General features: G+C 36.9%; 1 protein-coding gene across 10 annotated transcripts in view; it reads left to right on the top strand.

Annotated features, from left to right (window-relative positions):
- Positions 1–12,701, top strand: part of TFDP2 (transcription factor Dp-2) — a 186,638-nt gene that overhangs the window by 102,597 nt on the left and 71,340 nt on the right. For 8 of the 10 annotated variants that reach the window (XM_074312942.1, XM_019747140.2, XM_019747137.2 and 5 more), the window contains one exon: positions 12,134–12,237. In XM_074312942.1, the coding sequence (XP_074169043.1) occupies positions 12,134–12,237 (104 nt within the window). The remainder of the gene's footprint in view (positions 1–12,133; positions 12,238–12,701) is intronic. The other 2 variants (XM_019747143.2, XM_074312939.1) reach the window with 1 other exon arrangement.

Raw genomic sequence — 12,701 nt, 5'->3', positions numbered from 1 at the left:
TCAGTGGCTGTTGGTACAAGATAAAATGTGCTGCTTTCCGAAAGCTCCCTCTCTCACTGGGCATGCAAACAGTGTCTGTGTGCCATCTGCTGGGTGTCCTAGCTGTGATGATGGTGCTAAAAGGAGTGGTTGAAAATAGGCTAAACATTGAAAAAACATATATATATATATATATATATATATATATATATATATATATATATATGTATATGCATATGTATATGTATATGTATATGTATATAACATTTAAGAACAAGAGACTGAAGAAATAAGGGTCACAAAGCCCTTTCTCTTTTTAAAATGAAAATAGAGGTAAGTGTAGTAGAAAGAATCCACTTACATTCCATTGCTTCCTTGGTTTGAAAAAGGAGGAAAAGGGAATCTACCGCAGTCTTTCCGGGTCTTGCCTGATGTAAGCCTCATCTGAGGCACTTGTTAACAATACACATTCCCCCCAGTTTCTGATTCTTGAGGTGTCTCGTGGAGCCCAGGAATGTGTATTTTGAATAAAAGGGACACTGTCCTCTCCCAGGCCTCTCACCACCTTTGGATTTTATAACGAGGCACATTTGGGAAGAACTGCTGTGAAGGGTTGGAAGAACCAAGTTGTTTGAGGCCACATGGTAAACTCATTCAATCATTAACCAGAAGATATATTATCCTAAAATGGGAAATTCTAATTAAACAGGTGGCAAAGAAATGATAAAATTAAGAATTAAAAGGTTTATTTGACTGAGCAAGGTAATAGAAAAAGGGACAAAATGACATGTTTTCACTATAGATAAAGAAGCCAGGGAAAAGCAGCAGGATCAAATCTGTAAATGACACAAATGTTGTTGGACGGACATTTAAAAAATATTGAAAAAGAAAGGTTCTACAAAAGAAACCTAGTGCGAATGGATTAAATGATTTCTAAGATCTTTTAGTTTTGAGGTCTGATGAACTAAATGAAAGCAATTATAATAGTCCAGATACCAGAGCTTGAATGAAGGGGTTCACTTAAGAAATGAAGAAGTACTGTTTAAATCCTGGCATGCGGGAAGATGAAGAAAGAATTCTTTTTTTCCTCCTTTCACATTGAAGCATCCAGGGCATTTATGGTTCTGGATACCAGATAAAGAAGGAGCTTGCTAATGTTTTTAAAAGGTGTCCTCCAAGTAAAAATGCTTATCAAAGCTGAGAGAACAGATTTGATCCTCTAGGGAAAGTATGTGGGAAAGATTGACACACAAGATTTATTGGCCCATTTAGGAGTATGCCCTTAGGATTATAGGGCTATTTCTTGTTATGGACATTCCAAGGATCTTTTCTTTGGTTCATGGGAAGATTCTGGTTAGGTGGTCCAGTTGAGGGAATCCTAGAAGTCCTGTGTTCTGACAGCTGCAGAAACGTCCAGGTTTTTGCTTCCATGCCTATGAGATGTGCATTTCAGATCTTCTGTCCTTATCTGTGTACTATAGGATGCCCGATTTCCATTTTGGAACCAAATACAGAGGGGGTGGTTCTAGAGGTCATTTTGATCATTATGCTTTGGAGATATTATGAACTTTCATCTTCTGTTTCTCGCCCCTCACATTTACTGCGATGTTGGGGTCACCCAAGGTAAAAAGTTTAGTAATGGTGATGGCCTTTGGATTTAATCTGAGGAAGTTTGGTGAACATGATTGGATACAAATGCAACAAAATACACCATGATGGTTATCATGTGCAGATAGATAATGCACATTCCAGCTACGCTCGTAGCTCACCATAAATAGAATGAAAACTTAAAAATAAGATGTACGTCTCAACATAAAAATAAAGGAAGTCAGTAACTGCAAGGTTTATTTACTTACCTTTACCCTCCCCCCACTCCTGAAATACACATTGTACACGGGTATGTATGCTGTATTTTACTTACAGGTTTGCAATTTCCAGTTAGATATGCTGTCTTTTCTAATTAATTATGAGTTATTAATATGTGTTTCATTTGTGAAGATAGTGCTACTGATCTGTTGGGCCTGAGATATTGTTCTCCGTAAAGGTGACAGGTATCCCCTGAGCCATGTGAATCATTTCTCCCCCGTCCACTGTGTTCAGTGACATGTATTGCTTCCTAGATGGCTGGCTGAAATGAGAAGCACTGTTTGAAGGTTGTGCAATCTTTTCTGTGTGCAAAATGAATTAGCCTACTCCAGAATCAACCTGTGACTTGATCTCATTAGTAATATATCTGCAGTGCATCAATAGTCTGTTAAAACAGTAATTAAACAAGTAGTTAAAAGGGTGGCATGGGAAGAAATGCCTGACCTTTCTGACTGCTTATTCTATGGTGGAGATGTTCATCGTGAATGAAATAAAGCGTGTGACACTGTCACATAAATAGCAGATCAGTGGAGCAGAATAGAAAGTCAATAAATTGACCCAGATAAGTAAACCGATCAAGGTAGCATTTCATGTCAGCCTGGGGGAGAGGGAATAGGTTATTCATTAGAAGTAGCCATCGGGGGAAAATTTGGTTCTTTTACTTTTCACATCAAATAAATCCCAGGTGATGGGTCAAGGATGTAAAATTTAAAATGAAGGCATTACAGTATTATAAGAAAACATGGAGGATATTTAATACAGTCTTAGTATCTGACTTTCAAAGATAATTGCTTTCAAAGTACAGCATATCCCACTGGAAATACAAGACTTGGAAGATAAGTAAAATATGTATAGCATGTCTGTGTACATCTCCAGGGTGGGGAGGAAAGAGAATAGATTTTGCAGTTACTCTGACTTCCTTTATTTTTATATTTAAATATACTTACGGACCTTTTTATGTATGATGTTAAAGTCACAAAAGGAAAGAACTATAAATTGACTACAATTTTTTTAATGTGCAGAGGAAATCATATATAAAAGCAAAAGACAAATGCCAAATTGGAAAAAATATTTGCAGCAGGTATAACAAAGAATATACTTATTCCTTCAATATTTAAAGAGGGTCTACCAATGAAATCAACAGCCAATAGGAAGATGGACATAATTCTCAGGAAGGAAAGTTTAGATGACTTTTAACTAAAACAAGTCAACCTTCTTCATAATAATAAAACCAAAATAGAATCAAAATCAGATACTATTTCAAACCTAAAAATTGACAGAAATAAGCTTTGATTAGCACTGAGTTGCCAAGGATATGTGGAAATGGACACTTTTATACGTTTCTGAAGGGAAGGCAAATTGGTACAACCAGTGTGTATAAAGATGTATGTATAGACATTGCAGTATTATTTGTAGTAATTAAAAGTTTTACTATTCAAAATATTTATAATCCTAAAAGCTTTTCCATTGTTAAGGGACTCAATAAGTAAACTGCTGTAGCTATAAAAAGAAATACTATGTAGCTAACAAAGTAAATGTTGAGGCAAATTACATGTACAGGTATGGAAAGACATCTAAGGTAGGTACAGTATTATTAAGTAGGAAAAAAAGCAATGTGCAAACTGATACAGTATTCAACCATATGTGTAAGGAAAAAAGGATATTTATTCATAAATGTTTATATATGTCTAGAATATTTCTGGGAGGTTATATATGAACTGGCACCAGTAGCTGTCACTAGAGGAGGGAATGATTAGGTGGTGGTTGGGGGTAGGATGAGACTTAGTTTTCACTATATACTCTTGTCTCATGAATTTATATCATATGCTTCCATCATTCATTCATTCATTCATTCACCCAACAAATATTTGTTGAACTCTGCTATCCCAAGCACCTGTGCTAGGTGCTGGAAATACAGCAGTAAATGAGATAACAAAGCCCCTGTCCTCGAAGAGCTTAATATTCTGAGAGTGGGTGGGCTATTGACATGATTTCGTAGGAACTAAATATACACTATATCATGTAGAGATAAGTACAGGCGTACCTTGCTTTAGTATGCTTTGCTTTAGTATGCTTCACAGATGTTGTGTGTTTTTTGTTTGTTTGTTTTTACAAATTGTAGACAAGACCCTCCACCAGCAAAAGGATTATGACTCACTTTATTGTGATACTCACTTTATTGCAGTGATTTGGAACTGAACCTGCAGTATCTCTGAAGTCTGCCTGTACTCTGGTGCAAAATCGCAGTCAGTTAGGAAGTGCTGATAAAAGCTGGTCAGGCATCTCTGGTGCAGTGATGACCGAGCAGAGACTTGAAGGAAGCTGGGGAACAAGGTACATAGATAGCTGGGGGAAGAACGTTCCAGGCAGAGGAAACTATTAAGAACAAAGACCATGAGGCAGAAATTTGTTTGGCATGTTTTGAGGAACAGCACAGCAGCCTGTGCAGATGTAGTGGAATGAAGTCGGGGAGACTGGCAGGTGACGAGGTCAGGAAGGTGGCACAGGTGACCCAGGCGTCTGAAGTCATGAGCACTTCATGCTGGCAGATGCAGAGCCACCTGGAGGGTTGTGAGGAGAACTACTCTGCGTAGCAGGATTGCTCAGGCTGCTGCATGGGGAATACAACAGTGCTGTTCACTAGCATAATACGAGCCTCTGGTATAATTCAAAGCTTTCTAGTGGCCACATTTAAAATGGTGAAAAGAAATAGGTAAAATTAATTTTTAATGATAGTTTTTTTAAGCAACTATATCTGAAACATTATATTTAGCATGTATATCAACATAAACAGTGATCAATGAGCTATTGTACATATTTTGGGTACTTAGCCTTCAAAATCTGATGCTATTTTACACTTAGAGCACGTCTCAATTTAGATGCTAAATTTTCAACAGTTGAAGTGAAATGTTGAAATGTAGTATTACCAAAACAATGAACTGTATTTAATGGGGAAATATTTCATACTGCTTCCGTTTTTAAATTTAAATTAAGATTAAATAAATTTAAAATTCAGGATCCCACTTGCACCAACCTCATTGCAAGTGCTTCCTAGCCACGCGTGTCTGGTGACTTCTGTATTGGAGAACATGGGAATGGAGCTGGGTGGGGGGAAATGCAGAAGCAGGTTAATAAGGAAGATGTAATAATTCAAGCAAGAGATGGTGACTTGGACCAGAGGGATAACAGTGGACTGCATGAGAAGTGGTTCTCTTCTGGATGTATTTTAAAGATAGAGCCAACAGGATAGATCAGTGAATTGGGACGGGGAGCAGTCAGGAGTTAGATTTTGGATATGTTAAGTTCAAGGTACCTATTAAACATCAAAATGGAGATATGAGAAATGACAACTGGATGTGTGCATCTGAAGTTCAGGAGAGAGGTTTGATTTGGAGAAGTACACATGGGAACCATCAGATCACCTAGTGAGGACGTGCTGACTGAGAAGAGCGGGAGGACCACACTGAGGAGCTCCGAGGTGTTTTTAGAGAGGAGGAGTCAGCAATCAAGACTGAGAAGGAGAAGCCAGTGAGTTAGGAGAACCAATAGGGAGTCGTAGTTTGGATGCCAAAGGAAAAATGTTTCAAAGGAAGGTGGGAGGTCGGGGAGTGTCAAATATGGCTGGTAGGTTAAGGTAAGTTGAAAGCTGAGAATTGGCCACTGGATTTAACAACATGGACATGTCTTGACAAAAGCTGTTTCCATGAAGTTGGGTGGGGAGAAATGGGAGTGGATGAAAGAAAAAGAGTAGAGATAGCAAACGTTGACAGATTTTTGTGTTTTGCTGTAGAGAGCAACAGAAATGATGAGTTTGGTAGCCAAAGAGCTGTGCAGGGTTAAGAAAAATATATTTTATTTTTAGATGAAAGAAATAATGCGTGTTTATGTGCTGATGAGAATACTCTAGTGGAGAGGGCAAGATTGTGATGATGCAGGAGATTTACAAGAGACAGTAGCTGGGGATATAATTTAGACAAATACATGAACTACCTGTTTAAAAAATAGCTCCAAATGAGGTAACAGAAGAGGAAAAAGCAAGAGCGTTGTATAATCTATAATTGGCCTTTTACTAATAAATATGAAATTGCCCCAGTTGCTTCTTCCCATCATTTTTTTATTAAGGTATAATTTATATGCAGTAGAATTAACGTTTGACAGACATATACACTACCACAGTTTAGGTCATTTTTGAATGTTTATTTAAGGCTGTAGGTTAGCTTGTCCTGTGAAGGTGGACCCTGTACATATGGGATGTAACACTACTTCTGCTTTGACATATTTACAAACTCATAAAATAGGTATATTTTTTCCCCGTAGTAAGTTACTAATTTGGTTCTTCTAGGAGGATGTGATACAGCCTTGGGTTAAGAAGGGTTTTCCAAAAGCTAATGCAGGCAAAAAAAAGAACAAAAAATTTTTTTTCCCAGAAAGTCAGTGCTGTGAAAAAATATACTGGCGTCATGTAGACAAACTACAATTATTTGACTGAGTTTTTTCATTTTAATTGGACATATTGAAGGTGATTAACTGGAACTGGAACCCCCTAAAGAATTATGAGTGAAAGCAATCTTTGGTGTCTAGACGATTTTAATGGAAAACAGAAAGATTCCATTTACTCAAGAAAATGAAATAAAATTTGAGCCTAAATTTTGTGCCTGTGCCAAGATTTGGCATAATGCTCTTTTTCCTAGCTCCTTCCCTGGGTGATTGATCTCGTTTAGTTAATTCAGGGAATTGCCAGAACCAAAATCCAGGCAGGTCTCTAAATTTTTGTTTTTAGTAAATGCATCAAGTGCCAGGAATTGGCTTCTGGACAGTGTCAGGCCCCTGTTGCCAAGAAGCTAGGAATTAAGGCCAAGTACTTAGGAACAATTGTTTAGACTTGGTTTGGTTTACTTGTCTTAACCTGGCTGAATTTTTGGGAGACTGGATGTTTTTAACCTATTCACATAGGTTAAAGGATATTTACATGTCCTTTTGAGTAAAAAAAAAAAAAAAAAAAAAGTATTTCTGCTTTGAACCTAGTTAATTTGATGAAAGTAAATTATATCTAAATACATACATGGCTTTTATTTCTGGATTTTACAATTATTGAAATCCCAGTGGAGCCCCTTTAACTGCTTCTAAAGCAGATTTCATTTTTAGTAATTAAAAAACACAGATACCTTATTTATAGACCTTCATCTTGTTTCAGTAGCTGTGGCTGATTCTCGCTTTCTCTCTTTTCTTTTCCTTCAGAGGGGCAGTAGCTTTTTAAATTATAAAACAAGTGCATGCATGTTCATAAAATGTTTTTTTCAGTAATAAAAAAGTATTAAACAAAGTGAAACATTCCTTCATATGCTCACCAGAGCTAACCTCTATTAAATTTGTTTATCTTGCCAGATTTTTTTTTTTATATATAACCTTATGTGTATATGTAGTTTTTGAGGTAAATGGAATCATACTAATCATGTTCTCTTATAATGGGAACATTTTTCCATAGCAATACGGACTTGTATGGGGCTGGGGGCTGTATAATATTCCATCATATACATGTACCAGAAGATGGTTAAACATTTAAATTGTTTCCAGGTTTTTGCTTTTATCCACAGTGCTGCAATCCTAGGACAGGTATAATTGTTCTTACCTGCTTAGCTTATCAGGATATGTATCCAGCAGCAGAATTGCTGGTCAGAGGGTATGCACGTTGTTAATTGTGATGTTGCTGCAAAGGCCAGGGGTCAGCTTGCCACTTAGGCAATGGAGGGCAGCCGCTGAGGTGGAAAGAGGCTTTAACGTGTGTATAATTGTTTTTAAAGCACTTTCTAAACTTTTGTGCTCTAATACCCAGTTTATGCTGTCATACTGCCCTCCAGAAAGGCTCTCAGGGCTCCCTCCACCGACAGAGTGTATTATTAGCCCCTGGAGTGCAGGGGACACGTCACTTGCACTGAATATCCGTAGTGCTTAGCATTAGTATTTGACGTATATGTAGTAGGTGCCAAGTAAATATTTTAAAAATATACCCAGTTCACCACACCTTTACCAACTCAAGCATTATCAAACTTGAATCTTTATTAATCTGGTAGATGAAAAAGGTTTTTTCGTTATTTTTTTCATTATTAAAATCAAGCATCTTTTCATAGAATCACTGACATTTACATTTCTTCATGTACTCAGCTTATTTTTATATTGACATATTATCTTATTGCTGTTGACTTTTAAGTGGGAAGTTAAGTAAATAAAAAAATTTTTTAAGGATATAATCTAATGACCTATGTGTTGCAAATATGTTTACCAACTCTTAGATTTGTCTTTTAAGTATATTGGGTCATTTGCTACTTAGATATTTACTTTTAGGTAGTCAAATCTATCAATTCTGTTTTTACTTAAGATTTCTAAATTCTGTAACATGCTTGGAAGGGGCTTGCTCATCCCCAAATTATAAAAAAATTACTACATTTCTTCTCATACTTTTATGGTTTTAATTTTTATAGTTAAATATTTTACCTTTCTGGAATTATCTTTGTGTAAGATGAGAAAGTGAACTCTAATCTTTCTTTTATCCAAAGGGACAATTTCTTGTCTCAACAATATTTCTTTAAGTACTCCATTCTTTCCCCATTGATTTGAAATGCTATCTCTACCATATATAGAATTTTCATATATAAGTGAAGTAATTTTTGGACTTTAATTTCTATTTTGTCAATTTCTTTATCTGCTTCTTAGCCAATATCCTCTTATTTCAATCACTCTAGCTATGTAGTAATTTTGAAATCTGGTAGGGTAGAAGTTTCCCTTTTCCCCGTTATTCCTGTTTTCAAAATTTTCTTGGCTGTTCTCTGCCTTTACTCTTTCAGATATGCTTTAGAATCGATTTGTCAAATTTATTAAGTTCCCTCTATTTCTGTTGGTATTAACTGGCATGACAGATCTGGCTTTAATGATGTTTCTTTTTTTGTTTTTGGCCAAAGTTTTATATTCTTAATTTTCCTTAGTATTAGGTTTAAAATTAGGGTCAACCTGTTCTCTGACCTTAATTATCTTTTTTTGTTTCACTGTTTCTTTTTTTCTTGGCAAGTTTTTGACTTTTGCTTCTAAAACAGTGTATCAGAGATGATATCATCTTAAACCTTCAGCAGCATTGAGGTCATTTTAAAAAACCATCTGCGAGCCAGACATTTTCAGAGCTGTGTTCTGCCTCACATGTTCTGTGGTGTGTTCCTCTCCTGCCTGGGACTGAGTTTATGGCAGGTGTCTGTCACCTACATAGCTGTTCCTCCCCTAGAATCATGGATTATTATCCTCCAGTTAGAGGGATTTTTCAGCAGGTCCGTATTTGGGGAGTTCTGATAATAACCTTAATCTTTAGCAATTGTTAAGATATACATGTCATATAAACAAATCAGTTGTACAGTGACAGCGTAAGGAAACTTTATTTCATAATACTGGTTGTTCAGTCATGTTTTCAAAAACAGTAAACAAAGGACATGGTGTTTAAATTTATTTCAAACTTAGTATAAATTATGATACCTGTTAAAAAGTGAGAAAAGATACAATTTAGGGTACATTGCAGAAATTATGGCATCTAGAGGAGGAAAAGAAATAGCTCTAATCTTTGCTAATCAGTCCGTTTTTATAGTTTTGTGCACTATTTTGTGCCAGAAACTAAACCAGGCGCTAGGATACAAAGCTGAGAGACACAGCCCACTTATAGTAGAACTACATGTAAATGATAATAGTTTATGATGATCCAGATTCAGAAGGGCATCCAGGGCCTAGACCACAGAGGCTGGGGACAGCTTTTAAGGAGGAGGCAACACAGCACAGACTTAGTGTAGAGCCACGGCCCTCACTGGCTATGGGAACTTGTACAAATCATTTAACCTCGTTCTATCTCAGTTTCTTCATGTGTAAAATAGAGTCAGTAATGATATATTTCACACTGTTGTCCCAAGCATTAATGAGATGATGTATATGGGGGTAGCCTCTAGACCAGACTCTGGTACATAGTAATAACTCAGAAAATGGTATGAAATCCCATTTTGAGTGCTACCATGTTTCCCTGAAAATAAGACCTAGCTGGACAGTCAGCTCTAATGCGTCTTTTGGAGCGAAAATTAATATAAGACCGGGTCTTGTTTCGCTGTAATACAAGATCGGGTATAATATAATATAGTATAATATAATATAACATAATATAATATAAATACCTAGTCTTATTTTGCTATAAGACCCGGTCTTGCATAATATAAGACCGGGTCTTATATTAATTTTTGCTCCAAAAGACACGTTAGAGCTGATTGTCCGGCTAGGTCATATTTTCGGGGAAGCACAGTAAGAGGTAGGAGTTGTCCCAGCAGAGAGGAGAGACTTCCCAGCAGAAGGAAAGGTGTGTACACCAAAGCCAGGTTGGTTGAACTGGGGTCTTTCTGGAACTGCGAAGTATTTCATCTGATTGGAGAGTAGGCTGCATGTGGAGTTGAGTAGCTGAAGCTGGGGTGGGAGGCAGGGAGGGATGAGATCTCCAAACAGGAGCTCTGCGATGTGGAGGAGTTGGAAAGGCATTTAGGAAGTGTCGTGAAACCTTTGAAAACCTCAGGTAGGGGAGTGTCCAGAACAATTTTGCCAGTTGAAAGACTGGTTTGTTAGAGATGTGTGGAGGGGCTAGGAAAGCTATTTGAAGTAGGATATCCAGTTCGAGCAGTGGTGCTCAGCCCGAGCTGCACACTGAAACCATCTGGAGAACTTGTAATGGTCTAATGCCCAGATTGGCCCCACATCAGTTATATCAGCAGCTGTGTGGGTAGGACCCAGGCATTGGTATTTTTTATTGCTTCCCAGATAATTCCACTGCATATTCATGGTTGCATTCAAACCAGATTTGATAAAGGTCCCAATTAAAGAAGTGCCCGCAGCATGAAGGGACCAGGGTAAGGAGATAACAAACAGGACGTGGTGGTCAGCTGAATGAGGAGCGGGTTGATTATTTCTGGCGTGGATCACTGCCTGGATGATGATTATATACCGAGGCTCAGTTGTACGCCAAGACTGGGAACATGCAAGAGAAGCAGGTTTGGGTACTGGGTCTTACTGAGGGAGCTTGAGAAAGAGAAATAATTTGATATTTAAAACTTGGATATTGAGGGAAAATGATACATGACAGATGGGCAGAGAGAAACTGAAGGGGAGGAGCCAGTGATGAAGCTGAAAACTCTGGAGACAGAGTACATAATTGATGGGTGGGATCCTTGAGACAGAAAGTGTAGAGCAGACAGGAAAGAAGTAATCTACATGAGAATTTCCAGTCAGAGAAAATCAAGTAAAAATATGTGAGAGTGCAGATAAGTTCACTGGTTGAGGAAGAGCTGTCTTTTAGCCTGATGGTCTGATTTCCTTACCACAGGAGATAATGATTATCTGCTGAGAATTAGGAGAGAAGAGGAGGGGATTAAGGAGTATGGGCAAGCTTTGGGAGAGCTAAGAAAGGGGGCTGTCTGAGCAAAGAGACTGAGAAGGAGGTGCCTTTCTGGTCCTGCTCCTAAATGTTGGCTTTTTTCCCCCAGAGTTTCAGTTTGACTCTCTTCCACATACTTCCCGGGTGATCTCCTTTGTATATTAGATTACACCTTCTAAAAGAAACATGGATAGACTGAAGTTTGTCCAGAGGACTTAAGTAGTTATGTGGTAGTTCAGAAAATTATTCGTTGGCTTTTAATTTTGGGGGTGGTACTTTGCTACCTTAATTTAAAATTTAAAGTGTTGAAATCACTTGAAAACACTACAGATCCACAATTTCCAACATCATTAAACTAGGTAGGTAGCACCTTTTTTTCTCTATTGTAATAAAACCTCAAAAAACTACCAACTCAGTATTTTGAAAATGTTAATTTTTAGTATAAATATTTTGTATTATACTATAAAGAAATTATATTAGATGTTTATTTTAGTTCATGTTATACTTCATACATTTTTTGTTCTAGGATGTCTAATAAAGATATAATTGGATTTCTCAACTCTGGTGTAAACTATGCTTTGCATTATGTATAAAAAAATCCAAAAGTCCAGTAGTACATTGGGAAATAGACTGAACTACTTATTTACAGATTTCCTGTTTAGCAGAACTAATTGTATTCACTACGACAAAGCAGTTGGTGGTATGACTATTCAGTAAGCCCTTCTTGTTTATAATTTACTTACTATGATAGTTACAAATGACTGAAGCAAAACTGGGGTTAGGACCATGGCTTTCGAAGGTGGCCTTGATACTGCAGAACAGTAACTCAGCGTTTTCATATCATTTCAGGTAACATTTCGTTTGTTGCATTTCCAGTTTCCAGCACCAACTCACCAACGAAGATTTTACCAAAAACCTTAGAACCAATAAATGTGAATGTTGGACCCCAAATGGTAAGAAAATCATCAAATCTTAGAATTTGAAACTTTGCTTAGATAAGACTAATGTAGAGGATAATTGTACTAAAGATGGTTGGTCAAATACTCTAATTTCTTAGCTTGGTCACTTTTTTTTTAAAGTTTTGTTTGTATCTGATTAAGTCTTGAGAAAAAGAAAAGCATTATGCTCTTCAATGTTTCATTTCATGTATTTGACTCTGGTTCTGTCTGTGTAATATTAAGGTTTTTGCTCCCTATGTGAGGTTTTTCTTGTTTTTAGTTGTTTGATTAAATTGATTTGAAATCTGTTATGTTTTTATGCTCTCTTCCTTTTTTTTCCCTTTTAAAATAATACTTACTGCTCTCATATAAACTGAACATGAGCCATTAGTTCATCTCTTTCTGGAGCTATTAATTTGAAACTCTGATTAAAGGACATTTGGGGAAAAACAACATGCCAATTCATTTTAATCTTTTAC

The sequence above is a fragment of the Rhinolophus sinicus genome, linkage group LG10 (genome assembly GCF_036562045.2).
Source record: "Rhinolophus sinicus isolate RSC01 linkage group LG10, ASM3656204v1, whole genome shotgun sequence".
In the NCBI taxonomy this organism is placed as follows: domain Eukaryota; kingdom Metazoa; phylum Chordata; class Mammalia; order Chiroptera; family Rhinolophidae; genus Rhinolophus; species Rhinolophus sinicus.
Note: the sequence above shows the minus strand (reverse complement) of the source record. Positions and strands in the feature narration are given on the sequence as shown.